The following is an 18,103-nucleotide window of genomic DNA, read 5'->3' as shown; positions in this document are numbered from 1 at the left end:
GTGGAGCCCTAGAAGAGAAACAAGTAATTATATATTACTCATTCTTCTGGAAAATCCAAGGCTTCACTGCTGAAAGCTGCTCACTGAACTTCCTGCTATTTCTCTGACACAAAGGAAAACAGGCATGACATAGATCTGTATTGACCGAGAATTTGAATGTCTCAACTCCACTTTCAGACTTTGCTGTGTTCTGCATGGCAAATGGACATTCTTTGATGTGTTTATTTTTTAATTTGTGAGTACATCTAGTGTATAGATTCTGCACATACAGTTGTACTGGGCAGTTTGGGACAGCATAGGGACATCTGAGATGCTCTACGCAAGCTAGCTGGGGTATCGGAGGTGGGCTAGTCACAACCTCATAGAATTCTCTGTTGTGAGTGCAGTGTACATGCAAAACACTGAATTTAACTGCTCCCAGAAAGTGAGTGGGATCAGCGTTAGCTGGGAAACTTTACGTGGCCCTGCTGTGTATGTGTGCCCAGTGTAAAAGAGAAGAAGAGGACAGGTGCATTTGATGTGATAAAATGGATTGGCAAATTCAGCTTTATTTGCAAGAAAACTAACTTGTGAAAAACAGACGTTTCCAGTGCAACTGCAACAATCATCCCTCTGAGTCATCTAGAGAAAGGATGGAGAAAAAAATACATGTATATATAAAATGTCTTCATAAGAGAGAGCAAATGCAGTAACTTTCTGAAGTCTGGACTGAATGAGTTGAAGACATCTTGATTCTCTGCCATCCAAAGAGCACGCAACATAACTCTACTTTGAAAACCAAGTATATATGTGATACTTAAGTCTGTATTTGCGTTGGTTTGGTCTTGAAGTGCATTTGGCACTGTTCCTCATTTCATAAATTTTCTAGCCAAACTATGATCTCCAATTACGTCTTTCCTTATGCCAATACAAAGCAGGGCCAGTCTAAGGTCAACAGATGGGCTTATATGACATCCAGTATCAAGGTACCTTCTGTGTGTCTGTCTTGTAACAGCTGCTTAGTGTGAGGTTCATTATCTCCCCCATGTTAAATCCTGATCTTCGTCCTTCCAGATGATTAATCCCCTCCTGCTCCTAGCTTCTTAATCATACAATACAAAACTTCCTCTTTTTCCCTCCTACCAAAGACAACTGGAATGATTTCCTCATTGTACTGTGGTCTTCTTAAGAATTATCCCTGACATGGTAGTGATGTGCATAAAGATCTGAGCTTACTTTTTTTATCACAACATTGCTACAATACAAAGAGGTCCTCTGGGATCAGTAATTTCACTAAGGTAATGAATTCAATAGCTTGTTTCCACAGAAACATGTGCTCTTGAATTGATCTGAACATAATGTCTTCTAAGATTTCAGTTTTTCAAATGCTTTATCTTTTTCTTTTCCATGTCTGCGTATCAACAAGAAAGCCCTGCCCTCTTACATTCATGATAAAAGCATGCTGCACCTAAAGGATGAGCTTCTGGAGCAATTTGCACCAGGGCCCTGGAATTGATTGCTATTTCCTTTTCCCTCCTTAATTCTTTTTTGCCTATTACTTAGTACCTGTTTAAAGTAAGACATAGGGTCTGAGGCATTTCAAAGCTGCAAATACAAACATGTCTGCAACATATTCTTAGCTGTCTTCTGCCCGCATTACAACTAATGCAGCAGCTTTCTTCATCATGTGACTGCCCTGTTGGCACACTACGCACCTGCCACGCAGCATTGTCACTTTAATGTCAGGTCATTCTGGGAAGCTTTGTGCAATATTTCTCACTAGTAACTCAGTGGGAACAGACAGTAGCTCCAGCAGCACCTGGGGCAGTTTTCTTTGTGTCCTAACTTGGTCATCAGAAAGCTTCTGGGAAAGATGAGTAGGTAAGCTGGTTACGCATGGGTAGTTTAGGGTATCACCTATGCTGATGGAAATAATAATAATCCCTGTACGGCTAAATCATTAGCAAGAATGTATTACATCATGAGAAGTGAAATTGATAGAATCTGGCTTTCAACAGTCCCACATCCATTTGTACCACATCACTGTAATAGTCCTCATTTCCTTCTCATACTCTTTACCACTGAAATAACGTCAGGCCCACTCTGCATTGCCTAACACCTTTTTCAGTGCCCCAAGCTTCCTTTCATGTCCCTAATTACTCCTACAGTATACTCAGCTTCCTCTTCCCATTCAACATCTGTTTGGCTGAGGAAGAGGAAGAGGAAGGGAAATCGCCTGTTACTTCCCCTAGGTTGCAGTTACAGACATGTTGATTGGCTACCTTATTTTGTTTTGTTTTGTTTTATTTTGTTTTTCTTTTCCTATATAAGAGTGTGAATGCACTCCCCCACTACTACAGATTATTTAGTTTCCTGTATTCAGGCTGTATTACCAAGAGTGTATCCAACACATCAAGGAAATTGATTCTTCCCTTCTATTCAGCAGTTGTGAGACCACAGATGAAGTTCTGTGTCCAGATTTGGCTCCCCAGTACAAGAAAGGCCTTGACAGACTGGAGGGAGTCCAGTGGAAGGTCACTGGGATGGTCAGTGGCTGTAACAAACCTACAGAAAGAAACTGAGACAGTCTCATTTATTCAGCCTGGAGAAGCAAAGGCTAAGAGGGGACATAATTGCAGTCTTCCACTGCGTAAAGTGGGATTATAGAGAAGGCAGAGACAGATTCTTCTCAGGGGTGCAAAGTGAAAGGACAAGAAGCAATGGACACAAGTTACAGTACGGGAAATTCTAATTTAAGGAAAAAAATCTTCACAACATGGATGGTTAAGCATGGGAGCAGATGTCCAGAGATGATGTGGACTCTCCATCCTTGGAGATATTCAAAACGTGACTGGACAAGCTTTGAAGCTAGCCCTGCTTAAAAGGAGAGATTGGACCACATAATATCAGGAGGTCCCTTCCTATCTAAATTATTTTATGATTTTATATCTTGATTATTCTGAAACTTCTCCTCAGTTAGATTTACTAAAAATTCACTAAGAGTCTTACAAGTTGTTTCATGGGGGGAGCAGGAATAGGGGGAAAAAGCAGACTGACAGACAGATGAGTGAACAAATAAGGTAATGCTATCAGATTCCTTTCCCTAGAGATATGCTTGTCCTGACCACTGGCAAAAATGGTAGACAACTAGCCAACACCATTCCTTGCTGAATGTTACTGTGTGCAGTAAGAAATCCAGATTACGATTAGGAGTTTCCTGTTGTGCCATACTGAATGCAGCTATAGTCTGATGCTGTATTATTACTGCCCAGGCCCCTGTGCAGGTATACAATAGCACTGTGTTATGATTACTTCTGTTTTGTGAGATGTATTTACAGGAGATCTTCACAGAACAAGGAAATACTTAAGCAGTGGCAAATACTAACAGGTTGAAACATTAAGGAACCTTCAGCCAATGACAAGATAATCAGAGAGGCAGGCTTCAATAAAACATTCAGATGGGCAGGAACCGGTTTGTCTTGCAATACCTCATAAAGCTATGTGAAATATGACAGCTTTCCTAAGCTGTTGTTTGAGAGTTCACGGAGTGTGAGAACAGACAGCAGAGAGGAAGATGAATCCATGCAAATTTTATGTAGATACCTTTTGTTAGAATATGATTGAAGCTGTGGAGGAGGAGCACCATCTCAGGGCAGTTTAAAAGCCAGAAGACAGGCTGTCCACTTGACATCAATCTCTCCTCTTTCTTCTTCACGGACAGAGATGTGGTCAAGGATTCTTCTGAGTATTCTGTCCTTGAACTGGATTGCCACAGTGTCTTCTGAACCGTAAGAGATCATGCATTCTGTGTTTTTATGATAACATATTTTATTATATTCCCCACCAGTTTATTTCATCTGGGACACTGCTATATAATAAACTGGCTGTTTGAGACCTAGGTTCTGAAATGTGTCTGAAATGGAAGTAGATGCCATTGAAGGATGATTTGGAATGATGCTTTCCATCACAAAACTGCTATGAAATCTGATTTGAATGACAGAAACCTAGAACTGGAGTAGATGAATTCTGAAGTGCATGGGTAAAGTGGGGAGGAGATTCAAGACTAGACTAGCAAGTAATACTAATGATCAGGATTGATATGCATCAACAGTACAGAGAGAGCATGGTATATGAGGAGGTGCTACAGGCCAGATAATGGCTAGTACTAGGGACTATGCTGAATGGCAATCCTAGTATCAGTAGGAGTACAAGAATGAATATTAGTATTATACCTGCTGTGCTGTCATAGCTTACACAGCACTGTCAATGTCCATGGCTTTATACAAACAGAAGATTTCAGCGACAACTTTAAAAAATACACCAACATTAGAGCTTAAATCTCCTTCTCAAAAGTTCTAAAGGAAAACACTGTGAAAGTCAGAGGGTTTAGCTTTCTCAGATACACTGTTGGTTTTAATCATTCTACTTTTGGTCTTTGAATATTGTGCAGTCTGAACTGGGCAAGTGAAAATAACAATAAAGGCAACATGAGCAAGAAAAACTGTGGGAGGAAAAAAGGGAAAGGATCAGATTACCAAGAAAAGATGGTACGATTCATGTTGTGCTGCAGAACCAATTCATCAATTCTGTCATACATTATTTGGAAAGACCAGTTTAGGCAGCAGAGAACCGGCAGCCAGCAACAGAACCTTAGCCAAATATAGCAAATCTGAAGGAATGTTTTTCAGAGGAAGAATTTGGGGAAGGAAGGCTGCCCTAATATAGAGAGCACTATAACTAAAAAAGCCCAATGGAAGAAAGAAGCAAAGGAAGCAACACGGGGAGAGGCATGCAAACAGAATAGAGCCTGCAGGTTAGATTGAGCATTCCCCGGAATATTCTGCAAAATGGAAAAGCAGGATAATTTCTTGTGCATTATGCTGATAGACTTATGATATGTCAGTTCTTATCTGGAGGGAGAGGTATCCAGAGAAAAAGAAATAAAAAATTTGTTGCAACCATTAACTAGTATTTTTGTCATTGATCTCAAAAAGAAGCTAAATATCACCCCTTCTTATGGGAGGTTCCAGAGGTTTAAGTATACATATAGGTCATGGGAGGATAAATGCAGCTATGCATGTCAGGGGTTTAGACATTTTAGTAATTGGAGCTGTGTAAATACCTGGAATGGTGAGATGCAGTACCAAGCAGGGTAAGAGGCTGCGTAGAATGATGCTAGTCATTCAGCTTATAAAGAACTGTGAGAGACAAAAAATTGTCATCTGTACTTTCTTAGCATATTATTCAAAATTCATTGAAAGAAATGGAAATCCTTCCGCTGGTTTGAGCAAACTTTTGACCATGCCTTCCTTCACATGTACGGCATTTCTGTGATATTTTCCTCTCCTGTTTGCTCTGACTTTCCTCCATGACTGAATTCTCTGATCGGATCTTGCCTTCTTATAGTCAGTATGTGCTGCTGGTCCCAACAGTAGTGCGGAGTGACTCTCCACAGACCGCTTGTGTGCAGTTCCACAGCCTCAGTGAGCCTCTGTCCCTGAGCATCATCCTGGAATATGGCAGCATCCGGAAGACTGTCTTTGAGGAATCTGTGACAAAGAATGATTTCTTCAAGTGCCGCGAGTTCAAGGTATTTTCTCTTTTGAGACTACTGAAGAGGGTGTAGAAGCTGCAAATACTTCTTAGTGCAACTCTCCTTGTCAGTGAGGGCAAGAAGATGAAGAGTGCAGGCAGGGAACAGGATGAAAAAAGATAAACTACTGGAAAGGCTGACAATATAGACAGGAAAAAGAAAGACATATGGATTGTAGGGGGAAGCTGGAGAAAGACTTTCCATCTCCATTCACAGAGTGAATAGAAAAAAGCTTTTGATTGCCATCATATGTGCATGTGCCCTATGGACTGTCATAATTGTCAAGCTGGAGAACCCAGCTGGGACATGCTCATTCCCTTTCCTGTGACTCTGCAAGATCTGGACAGATATGACAAACAAGCCCCAAGTCTTCTAGAATGCAGCAGGAGAAAACACTTCAGAATTGAGCTATATGGCTGGGGCAACCTGTATATAAGCAGGTAGCTACATGAGATGAGGAAATGCATGGGACAGGGCATAGCTTAAAACCTTAGTACCTGGTGACAGATTATGGGACTTCCACAGCAGAAATTCCCAGAGACTATCTCACTGGCAAAGATGGGGCTTCTCATGACTTTGCACAAGCTATTTATTACTCACTTGACAGTCAGTATCTTACTCAAGAACCCTGGGCATCAGGGGACCTCAACATATCTCATTTACCACTTTTCCTCTGGGGTTGTTTCTCTACAGGTTCCTCCTGCTACTTCTGACCCCCTGGCATTCATTTCCTTCTCTGCCAAAGGCGCCACAGTCAACTTCGCTGAGAGAAGATCAGTGGCGATTCAGAATGTGGATTATACTGTCTTCATCCAGACGGACAAACCCATCTACAAACCAGGGCAAAAAGGTGGCTGAAGAGTTTGAGTCAGCTAGTGAACTAGGAAACTGAGTGCAAGGGTGGGTCTAGAATGACAAGGACTTCGTCTTGTGCAATAAAAGACCATGGACTGCGACAGCCATGAGCAATCCTTCAGATAGTGTATAATTGTCATCTGAGGTTGGGCTCATCAAAAGTCAGTGAAAAATAGAACTGATTCACAAAATTGCAACAAATGAATAGAGTTCATGTGTTTTTACTGAGTTAATTGCATTTACAGGACCTTGAGTTCTGCCAGGTTTACTGAGGTCAGTCACATAAAAAGTGTCCTTAAAAATACAGAAAATAGGTTAAGCTTGGAATTAATAAAATTCATAGAAAAATAAAGTAAGCATGTCATTTCCTGTCAACAGCTCTTTCTACTTAACTGCTAATCTAATTCACAGCGCTGATTCCATCACGATATTTAAATGACAGTATTAGCTGTGGTATAGTTAGCTATCTCTTTAGTATAATTATACTTCAGTGCTGCACAGGGTTTACACTTAAAATAAAGACAAATTCTTCCTTCTCTTCAATTTTTTCATTGAATTGGTTTGTATAAACAGTTTTTTTAGGAAATGCTCCAAAGAACTGAGTCCTTCAAGAAGAATTGAAGGCAGTACAGAGTACTTGTATTTACTATAGAGGTTACTTTAGTCCCAGTAGGTCAGAATTGAAGATATTTCAGCTGACAAGTTTATTTTGGTTCTCTTTTTCACTGGCTAAGATAATCAAATTCTTTCTAGTTGTCTGGGGACTCTTTAGTTCTCCCTAAAAGCCTGGGCAAACTTTGTTTCAGTTGTATGTTGAAAGTGACCTACCACTACTAAATCCTTTTTTGTCCTATGTCTTTTTCAGTGATGTTTCGTGTGGTCACTTTGGACACTCAGTTCAGACCTGTTCAGGAGACAGTAAGTATGAGTGATAGTCAAGATTTTTCAAGCACCCTGTTGAGGTACCTGTTCACTGAGACTCTCTCACTTAGAAATTGAATAAAAAGGGCCTGGGATAGGCCTCCTGATGTTTTTGGAGAACTGCTGTAACTCCATAGCTTCACACTCCATCCTTTCCCTGCCTTTACAGAGGGCAAAGGGTGTGAAAGCACTCCTGGAAATCTCTCACAGTGCTCAGATTTTGTAGTCACTTCACCTGCCCCAGATATGTAGAAAGAGACTGGATGTTTTTGTAGAAGAGATAAATTCAGAAACAGGTTATCCTCTTAAAATTATCTCTTTAATTACAGACACAAATTTCAAATTGTTTCCTCGTCCCAGTCTTCTGTATCCAGAGAAAGCTGTTCACAGCCTTCTTTATGTTCTAGTATTTTTCAAGCTCTTGTCGTGGTTTAACCCCAGCCGGCAACTAAGCACCACGCAGCCACTCGCTTACTCCCCCCCCACCCAGTGGGATGGGGAAGAGAATCAGAAAAAAAAAAACCTCGTGGGTTGAGATAAAGACAGTTTAATAGGACAGAAAGGAATGAAAAACAATGATAATGATAATAATAATATGACAATAGTAATATTAAAAGAATTAGACTATACAAAACAAGTGGTGCGCAATGCAATTGCTCACCACTCGTTGACCGATGCCCAGTTAGTTCCTGAGCCGCGATCTGCCCCTCCCAGCCAACTCCCCCAGTTTATATACTGGGCATGATGTCATATGGTATGGAATAGCTCTTTGGCCAGTTTGGGTCGGCTGTCCTGGCTGTGTCCCCTCCCAACTTCTTGTGCCCCTCCAGCCTTCTTGCTGGCTGGGCATGAGAAGCTGAAAAATCCTTGACTTAGTATAAACACGTCTTTAGCAATAACTAAAAACATCAGTGTGTTATCAACATTATTTTCCTACTAAATCCAAAACACAGCACTATACCAGCTACTAGGAAGAAAATTAACTCTGTCCTAGCCGAAACCAGGACACTCCACAGTTAATTTCTTGATGTTTTGATAATTTTTTTTTTTCTCTTTTTTTCCTCCTCCAGTATCCCCGAATCACCATTGAGGTAAGAGATGCAACATGTAATTAAAGCACAAGTTGCTTTGGAAATACTATGCTTCATCATTCTCCATAGTGTCAATACCTGAGGGAGACTCATCCAGAATACACCGTCTAAAGCCAATGGACTTGAGGTTGAACAGGGGCAGTACCCATTATCAAACACTAGAGGAGAAGAAATCAGCAGCACTGGAGATGTTAGTCAGAGATGGCATGGGGTTGTTGCTGGGTCTTTCGTTAGGATTCAAACAAGAGTGTTCAGTGTAGTCTTACTTTGGTAGGACTACAGTAAATGGGCTGGTGAAATAGCCTTATTCTCATACAGGCATAAAAATAGTAACTTTCTGAAATGTCATGTTCTGCTGGGGGACAGGCTAACAATGAATCAGTCTTCTACCACGGTTCACATCACTAGATCTCAAAGCACTTTCTAAAGGAGGCCAGCATAATATTCCCATTTTACAGGAGTTGCGTCAGAAAGACTTATGCTAGAAGAGCTACAGATAAGCAACCTGAGTTCCAATCAGGTACTATGAGATCATGTGGCAATGTAGCTAATTTCCAGCTAAATATAAATTTAGGCTTGTTTAATCCACAAACAGATCTGGAAAATTAATGGGAAGTCAGAGCACATGTCATCAGCCCAAACTCACGTTCACCCTGTAATGCACTTAGCCAATATGCCAGGATACAAAACTTGAAAGAAGGCAAGAAGGCAAGAAACAGGATGATAAAGGTTTGGTATATCTTTTTCTCCCACTCTCCAGGATCCAGAGCAAAACAAGATCTTCCAGTGGTTGGAGGTAGCGTCTAAACATGGAATTGTCCAGCTCTCCTTTCCACTAATCCCGGAGCCTATTCTGGGGTCCTACCACATCACTGTGGAGAAGTCGTCAGGTGAAAAAGAGTACCAGTTCTTCACAGTGGAGGAATATGGTAAGCAAAGGCTGTGAACTCCCCTGCACCAGCTATGAGGCTGGCTCTGCCTAAGTCAGACAGGAGCTGCTAATGCACGGTTTAAGTGCTTTGAATTCTCCACTTCATGCCTAAGAAAGAAAGACATGGAGAGAGTTGGGTAGAGAAAGTGAAGGCAAGAAGGGAAAAAAGAAATGCTGAGAAAGGCAGCATTCTTCAGGAATTAAATTAAGAGTCTAATGCTTTTCTGGGCTTGGCACAAAGTCACTGTGTGACTTTGGTATCCACATCCTGTCACTCAGGCCTTACACTCCCCATCTGTTCAGAGGCAAAACGAATGAGTCAGGCCTGTCCTGTTTTGTGGAGGTCATCACCATATGAAGAGCGCCAGGCTAAAATATGCAGTAGAAATCTGAAGATATTATCTATCAAACAGATTAAATAATGGGTACCGGATTGTTACTGGGGGAGGCTGGATAGCCAGTGGAAATGCAAGATGGAAAACAGTGGGTAGTGGAGGTGCCAAAGCCCTCATAGTGATCTGCTTACTCTCTGGAATAGACCATGTCAAGGGAGTTGCTAAATTCATTTTGATTTTACAAGTTTTCTCATCTTATAGTGGCAGGTTTTCCTTAGTAGTCCCCAGAGAAGGCTTGGACAACTCCCAGTTGTTTGGTTTTTTGTAAGGGCAGTAAAGCACCTTTCCTGCTTACCCTCCAGAGCTCTTTCATACCTTCCAGTCTCCTGTGTATAGGTGCGCAACAGAAAGGACTTTTCCAGCTATGTTGTCATTATTGCTGGTGACCTGGGACAAAAGATAAGCTGAAAAGAGAGAGTGACCTGTTTGATTTTAGTATTTCACTTAATCTGTTGCCTGTCTCCTTCAATGGGGCTGGATTGCATAATAACTTCTGTTCTCCAGGGCTTAGCTAGTACGGGACATTGGCATTACTCCCACTGTTCTCTTGAAGAAAATGTACAGCCAATTGAAGTGATTTATCACAGTTCTTACTGTGGCTGTTATCATTATTAGTATGATTATTATTGCATTTTAAAGAAGTTATTCATCTTACCACTAAAGGTTATTTTTTCTCTGATAATATCCTACAGCCAGCTCCTAGGTAGACTTTTCTTTGAGCCATTTCCTCTCCCTTGTTGGCAAAAATGCCTTTGCCAACTGTTTTTTTACTGTCTACCACACACACACCTGCCTATGGCATGCAACTGCTAATCAGTCATATTCACATTGCATTCCCAGTGCTACCGAAATTTGAAGTGACAACCAGTGTGCCAAAGAGGATTTCTTTCTTTGATGAAGAAGTCAGGGTGAACGTTTGTGCTTCGTAAGTATCAGAGCTGAGAACAGCACATTTGTGCACAAGAAACATGGGATAGAGGATGGTGTGCTGTGCTGGGAAGCAGGGACCCTACTGCTGATTCAGAGTATGGGTTAGAGCAATTCCTTTAGCTATGACTTCCATGACGCGAAATATGATAACTCTCCTCCCGCTACATGGCAGAATTAGAACTGGGAGAGTCTGTGTGTGTCCAACAGTTTGAAGATCTCAAGCAGTACATACTCTCTAGCTGTTGCTTTTTATTATTACAGAAAAGGAGAGAAATAGTACAGAAGAGGAGCCTATCATTAAGATTGCTGGCTGTGACACTGCCAAAAGGCAGGGTGGCATGGGCTAAAGGGGTGCGTGGGGATCTTTCTGCAATACATCCTGCTTTGCAGGATGAGAAAAAGCAAGCAGCAGGGATTGATATCCCAACCCTGAGTTCAGCACCACTTTCCAGCTTCAGACCTTGAAGAATGACTACACCAAGACAATGGTAAAGCAGGCTTTTTTAACAAGATGCCAGAAACAGCCTAAAAATAGTTGAAGGGAATTCTGCTAAGGCTTACTGGTCCTAATTCCCAGCTGATCTTCTGTCTGTGCTCCTGAGGGGTTTAGAGTCTGCATTGCTCTGCAGTCTTTGGAGGTTTCATGCTAAGTCCACATGATTGGATTCTTGTGTCTCTCCCTCTCCTAGGTACACTTATGGCCAACCGGTGCAAGGGAATGCCCGAATCAATGTGTGTCAGCTGCGCTTTTATAGGCCACAATGTGAGCAAAACTGGAACAAAACCTGTGAAGCTGTCACTGGACTGGTATGATACAGGGCAAGGCCTTTCTTCCCAGTTAGCTTTACTACCCAACGTGTAGCACAGTGTTTGGTGGCCTCATTCATTTCCTGGGGAACACCAGAGAGACAATCTCAGAGGCATGTTTTTTCTCACTATCTCACAGGCAACGCTGAAGGACCATAAAGGTAGTTTTTACCAATGGCCTCATTAGGAGATTTTTATTTTTCCCTCAGAAAGAGTCAGTAGGAGAGAGGGAAGCTTATGAAACTATACATTTGTAATCATTCCTAAAACACTGGAGCTGTGTTCTTACCAAATCTTATCATCAGCAGACCTCTACTGGGAGTCTTTGAGGACACTTAATGTTAAACTAATGATTAATTTCTCTACTAGATAAGACTTAAAGTGCTCTGGTTATAGAGCTCAGGCATCATGCAAGATGGGTTTAAGAAGGAGCATGAGCATAGAAAAGACTAGGGGGAATGAGGAGAGAGGTTTCCAGGTGCAAGGCTAAACGGTATTGAAACAATGAGCTGGGAAGGGAGCGAGGGAGTGAGAAGTGTAAGGTAGGAGGGGAGCAAGTAGAAAGGAAGAGCTGAAGAAGATGTGAGCAGAGGCAATGAAGCTCTTCAGAGACCCACTAATATAGATTCAGGAGCAATTTTCCAGACTTTGAGAAAAATGGGCTTTCCCCTTTGTGCTCCTTTTTCAGCTGGGGAAGGATGGCTGCCTCAACACTGTCATCTCCATCAAAACATTGCAGCTCTACCGCAGCTATGCCAGGATGTATACCAGCCTCAACGTAGAAAGCATTGTCACTGAAAATGGGACAGGTAACACCAAGTAGAGGTTGGGAGTAGCTGATTAAAGCTAATAGGTGATACTTTCTGAGAGGAATCTCCTGGATCCCAATCTGTGCTGCAAACAACCAACAATCACCATTTTCTTTGTGTAGCTCTCCCTCCAGAGCATCACCGCTCCATATAGCTTTTCAAAAGAAACAGTTTTCTGCCCATGTCTGATTTCTGTTTCCTCCCCTTTATACTGGGTGTGTCTCACAGGTATCCAGATGAAAGGCTATGACTATGTTGCAGTCAACCAAGAAAATGACAGAGTGATGTTCATGAATATGGATCTCTATTACAAGAGGGGAATTCCTTACCATGGTGAGGTGGGTACCTAAGAGGATACATTTAGATCAAAACTCCCTGAGGTCCAGCATGATGATCTCTGTGTTGCGCCATTTATGGCTGTCCCCTAACTCTGTGCTGCCAACTTCCCATGATAATGCTGCATAAAAGTGACTGCTGCATAGTTCTTTCGTTACGTTAGATGCTCCTAGAGAAAATAAGAAACTTATATCATACCTGGAGTGTTAGGGTCTCTCTTGTGCCATAGTTAGAGAATGCCTAAAAGGTGGGTAAGTGAAAGGTCATAAGAGTGGGGAAGAGTCTGCAAGAAACTACTTCAGCAACAGCTGTGCCTCAACTGAAGGTAGAATTTACCCTGTGTTGCATTACACAGTCCCGGGGATGTTTACTTAAAGCAGTATAGCTGTTGGAGCACTTTCCGACTTCTTAGCAACCTGCACATGCAGGATAAACCCAGGCACAGAAAGGAGGATGAGCTGTACAGCATCTTCCTGATATGCAATGGGGACAGAGGATATGTATAGATGCCTAGGAGCTGGGAGGTGCTACTGAGCTCCACAGGTGGCCATGAAGTCATCTGGTTGCTTTAGGTTTGTTAATCAGTGCTCTCCAAAGAGTATGTGCTCTGGAGTCCCTCTTTTTCTATTTATTTGCTCAGGAAGGGAGAGCACGAGGTAAGAATTTAAACCATCATCTCTCACTCAGTATTCTTTAACTTATGTGATGGCCCACTGAACTAATGGTCACTGAAAAGAAACAGGACTTATCATTAATAGAATCTTTTATATGAGATCATGTATATAAACAATTCCTTCTCCCTCTGTGACATATAGTTTGTCCTTGCACTGATGGGAATTGCCTGCCTTTGCCTGTCACAGAACTCTTGCTCCTTCAAAATATTGAGGGGCATTTGCCTCTTAAATACATTTCACTCTTGATTTCTACTCCCTGCAATTGTCCTGAGTGCTTAAGTGAGCGTCCTCTGGTGAGCAGAGCATTTCCCATTCTTTTTGGTTTTTTTCTCTGAATCCCTTGGGTATTCTTTGTGTTCAGATCACTGTGAAAAATGTGGATGGCAAGCCCGTTGCCAATAGGACTGTCCTGCTGGAGCTCAATGAAGAATATCTGGCCAACTATACCACTGACAGGAACGGCACTGCTGCTTTTTCCATCGACACGTCCAACTTCTTTGATCCCAGTTTTAAGTTGAGAGTAAGTAAATACAGGCTTCAGTCTAATTCCTGAAAAAATACTTCATTGGAGAGAGGGATTAGAAGCGATCGGTGAGCGCTGGCAGGATTGTTTCAGATGAGGAAAGTAGACAGTCAGTCCACCAACACCTGCAACCTGTGTGAAACTAATATGAGAAAACACCAGTGCCTGAGAAGTGGCAGACTGCACCCCGGGAGTGTTTGGGCTGCAGTGATCTTCAGCACCTCCCTGCTTTTCCCTCCACTCAGAAGCCGTTTCTGCAGCCATCTTTCTCCTCTTTATTCTGTGCACTAGACAACCTTCCTCACAGACTGCCCTGCCTTCCCCACCCAGCCTGGATGCACACCAGCCTCTTTCCCTGCTGCTGCCTGCATTTCTGCTTGCAGAGACTCATGCCTGTTACCATCACAGGGTTTTCTCGTGTTGTCATGCCTTTTCTCTGGTGTGATGGGAAGAGCTGAGAAAAAGAAGGCTGTTTGAGAACAATGCCATTCTAACTCACAATAAGTCCTAGCAGTTGATACAACCTGTCCCAAGCCTGCAAGAATCTGAAATAACATCCCTACTGCAATGTGCCATAGGTGTCTGGATACATTAAGGTGTCCAGAAGGCCCCCCCACTCTGGACTGGTGAAGCACAAATTTTTCACACCAGCTCTTGCTCTTGGCTTAGCCCCACAAAATCAGCTTCTCAACAGAATATTTTAGTGGGAATATGCCTTTGCCTCTCACCTGCCTGCCATTTGTTTATTTTCCACTTTGTTGATTCCCCATGTATGGCTCCTCTGCTTCATAGGTCAGGCAGGCACCAGATGACTGTGCAGACTTCTTCATCTGGAGGAATGATAATGAGCCCCAAGCCTTATTCTTTGTCCGACGTTTCTACTCACGGACCAACAGCTTTGTGAAAATCGAGCCAGTGAAGGAGAAGCTCAGCTGTGGCCAGCAGCGAACGATCAGCGTTCACTATGTCCTGAACAGTGAGGGCTACATGAATGCCCAGCACGTGAACTTCTACTATGTGGTAAGTGCTACCTTGACTCCCAAAACATCTCTTTTCTTTCACCTTCTTTTGAACACCATATAAGGCAGAGATCTCCAGACCAGACAGTGGTTACAGATCATAGCTCAACTTGATGGCCTTTGAAGCCTCTCAGAACACTACTCAAAATCAATGACTTCATGGGGGAAGGGAGGAGGTGCTTTTGATCCTGTCTCATGTGTTTTTTCTATGCCCAGGTGATGACAAAAGGAAAAATTGTTCTCAGTGGCCAAAAGCAAGTCGACATCTCTGGTGGTAAGTTCTAGACCATATTACTACTGATACTTCAGAGCATCGTTCTGAGCACTAGAGCATTAGTAAGTTTTGTAAGAAGGGATGAAAGCAGAGAACTGCGGCTAAATCAGGTACTAGTTCTTAAACCCCATGACCTGTCAACACTCACAGTATCATTCACTTTTGTTGCAGCAGCTAGCCAGTCGTCCATATCATAATCAAATTTATCTTGTTAGTTGAAAGATGAAAACTTTGTTGTGACTGAAAACAAGGAATGTAACCTTCTTCTGTTTTATTTCTTGCCAAGGAGTATTTACAGTTTCACAGTTATTCGGTGACATCCTAGTCTTCACCAATTAGAAGACTAAAACTTTTTAAAATTTGAAATAATAGGTGTCCCATTTGACAGGGATATTTAGCAGTTAACTCCTTGGAATTCATTGCACTTTCAGAAGTCTCCAAATACCCACAAATGACAATGATCCTACCAAACACAGCAAACTGAACTTCGTTCTTTCATTGTTAAAAATATCTTTTCTTGCAGAAGCTGGTCTATTTCCAGTCTTCAGTAGGTGGCTTAAGTAAGCCTCACTTCACATATAGGACTTGTTTAGTATTTGCCATCTTTGGCCTTAAGCTTAATTTCCTGTCCCTGCTCTAGTAGTTGTCATCCATGGAGATAAGAACTTCATATTTCCTAGTGTTAAGAGAGCTCTCCCTTAGCTCAGGAGATTGGCCTATCTCCTCTGGTGTCGGAGGTTCTAGGTTTGAGACCCAAAGATAATGTTGTGCTCTTCTTGTGGCAATCATGCACAAATTTCCCTGTCCAACTTCTGCTCAGCTCAGTTTGCCCTCTCTCCAAAGCACCCTGCTCTCAGCATCCTCCAGTTTGTATCTGTTATCTTGCTGATGGGAGCTGTTCCTCAGCTGCTGAGAGATGAATCTTCCAATATCCAACTTCCCTGTTTTTTGAAGGTACTGGTAGGAGAAATATGTGGCCCTTCCACCAAAGCTGGGGTTTGTCTAATCTCTTTTGTTGGCTTCTTCTCCCCTGTTCCATGTTCCTTCCACAGCTCCCAGAGGTACATTTGCCATCACACTGACTGTCACTGAGAAGCTTGCCCCCAGTGCCAGACTGTTGCTCTACACGGTGCATCCTCATGGGGAGATGGTGGCTGACAGCTCTTGGATACGCAGTGATGTATGCTTCAAAAACAAGGTAAAAACCTTTGCTTTCTTATTGAGGGCTGTATCAGTTGGCTCTTTGCTGAGAGAACAGTTAGGGAATGACTTCATCAAGAGCCCTGCACTCAGGATGGCCTTTAGGAATGGAAAAGGTACCGATGTGCCTGGGAACTTGAGGAGCTGTCCCTGGAAGTGATACGTATGCTCAGACTTAGACTAGGTTCTCAATGGAGTGGGGAGAGGGAAGTGACTAGGGGAATACAGAGATGGTGAATTTTTACAGAACAGGGATTCAGAAGGGCCATCTAGTGGTAGGAGCTTTGCCCCACAGAGAATAGAGTGAGTGCTGGTGAAAGACGAGCTTTAGATCCATGTGCTAAGCTGATTCTCCTAATTTCTGTGTGGTTGTCTTGGATTTATTCATTTCCAGCTCCAGCTCGAGTTCTCTGAGAAGCAAGGTCTCCCGGGCTCTGAAGTCAGTCTCCACCTTGAAGCTGCTGCCAACTCCTACTGTGCCCTGCGAGCTGTAGATCAGAGCGTCCTTCTTCTTCGGCCTGAGCAAGAGTTATCTGCTGAGAGCGTAAACCACATCCCTAGTCCTGTGTTCTTTTGACCTAGGGACATCCAGAATGACATTCCAGTTCCCACCTGTGATCTCTCTGCTGCTGGCTGTATTTTTATTTTTCCCTTAGAAACAGACATCTCGGTGATTAAAGAAAGGTCTATGGCAGTTGTACACTTCAAAGACAGAAATTGATAGTGGAACATTTACTTTTGGAAAGCATGGCAGTGTAAGACATATCCCAAGAATGTGCCTAATGTAAATCCTTGAAAGCATAGTTCCTCTGTGGGGAGTGATTATGTCAAAATTGCATTTTATGACTCAAATAGGCCTTGCGCCTAGAACAAAAGCTGTAGATGTCAGCTAGTATCTTGTCGGACTCCAGTCTCCTCTTTGCATAACTCAGGAGTATATCTCCTTGCTTTTTTGCTCAAGTTCACCCCACAAAGCCATTGCAGCTCAGAAGGAGGAGGGTAGAGTCCAGTCCTTCTTGTATATCACTAGCCAAATTGCTTATTCATCTCTAGGTAGGCATCACTAGGGAAACCTACCGCAGTCTACAGGATTGCTCAGGGGTCGCCATAAGCTTTGAATATATGTGATTTTGCACCTGCCTGGGACCTTCCTTGTGTTTACCCTAGTCGTTCTTACCTCCCAGGTGTACTACCAACTTCATGTGAGCGATTTATACGGCTATTACTACAATGGGCTCAATCTGGAAGATGACAAGCCAGAGGGGTGTACCCCAGTCAAAACCACCTTTTTTGATGGCTTGTACTATGAACCTGTGAATGTCAGTCGTGATGGCGATGTCTACAGGATTTTCAGGGTATGTGCTCTGTGTGTTTCTTTAAGTGGGAGTTATTCCAGAAGAATTCATGCACATTAGCATTCAACTTTCTCAGGTGGTGGTTCTTACTGCTAAGAGAAGGCAGCTGATGCCTGGAACTGCCTAAAGTCTCCAATCACCCAGTTTCTGCCTTCTTATCCCCACCTCTTACTCAGGGAGACTGAAAATCACTACTATATTCGCTGGGATCCTGCCCATGCTTCAGTAGACATTTCCTAAGCAGGACATGGCCTTGGCTCATGACCTCAGGCATTCCTAGTAAAGATCTGAGTCTGTGATGCAGGCCACTTGGTTCCTGATACATTTGACTCCACTCCGCACTGGTCGTCCCATGGCCTAAGAGCTAACATAAGCCCCATCATTACTGCTCTTCACAGAACACCAGGTGTC

At 42.7% G+C, this 18,103-nt stretch overlaps 1 protein-coding gene across 1 annotated transcript in view; it reads left to right on the top strand.

Annotated features, from left to right (window-relative positions):
• Window positions 1-3,553: 3,553 nt before the first annotated feature.
• Window positions 3,554-18,103, top strand: part of LOC127024655 (ovostatin-like) — a 31,752-nt gene continuing 17,202 nt past the window's right edge. The window contains exons 1-17 of the mRNA XM_050909255.1: window positions 3,554-3,572; window positions 3,695-3,767; window positions 5,386-5,569; window positions 6,266-6,422; window positions 7,293-7,345; window positions 8,419-8,439; window positions 9,200-9,368; window positions 10,606-10,690; window positions 11,385-11,502; window positions 12,191-12,311; window positions 12,540-12,649; window positions 13,683-13,841; window positions 14,637-14,864; window positions 15,080-15,137; window positions 16,190-16,335; window positions 16,732-16,881; window positions 17,522-17,692. Coding sequence (XP_050765212.1) covers window positions 3,554-3,572; window positions 3,695-3,767; window positions 5,386-5,569; window positions 6,266-6,422; window positions 7,293-7,345; window positions 8,419-8,439; window positions 9,200-9,368; window positions 10,606-10,690; window positions 11,385-11,502; window positions 12,191-12,311; window positions 12,540-12,649; window positions 13,683-13,841; window positions 14,637-14,864; window positions 15,080-15,137; window positions 16,190-16,335; window positions 16,732-16,881; window positions 17,522-17,692 — 2,022 coding nt within the window. The remainder of the gene's footprint in view (window positions 3,573-3,694; window positions 3,768-5,385; window positions 5,570-6,265; window positions 6,423-7,292; window positions 7,346-8,418; window positions 8,440-9,199; window positions 9,369-10,605; window positions 10,691-11,384; window positions 11,503-12,190; window positions 12,312-12,539; window positions 12,650-13,682; window positions 13,842-14,636; window positions 14,865-15,079; window positions 15,138-16,189; window positions 16,336-16,731; window positions 16,882-17,521; window positions 17,693-18,103) is intronic.

The sequence above is a fragment of the Gymnogyps californianus genome, chromosome 1, assembly GCF_018139145.2.
Source record: "Gymnogyps californianus isolate 813 chromosome 1, ASM1813914v2, whole genome shotgun sequence".
NCBI lineage: Eukaryota > Metazoa > Chordata > Aves > Accipitriformes > Cathartidae > Gymnogyps > Gymnogyps californianus.
Note: the sequence above shows the minus strand (reverse complement) of the source record. Positions and strands in the feature narration are given on the sequence as shown.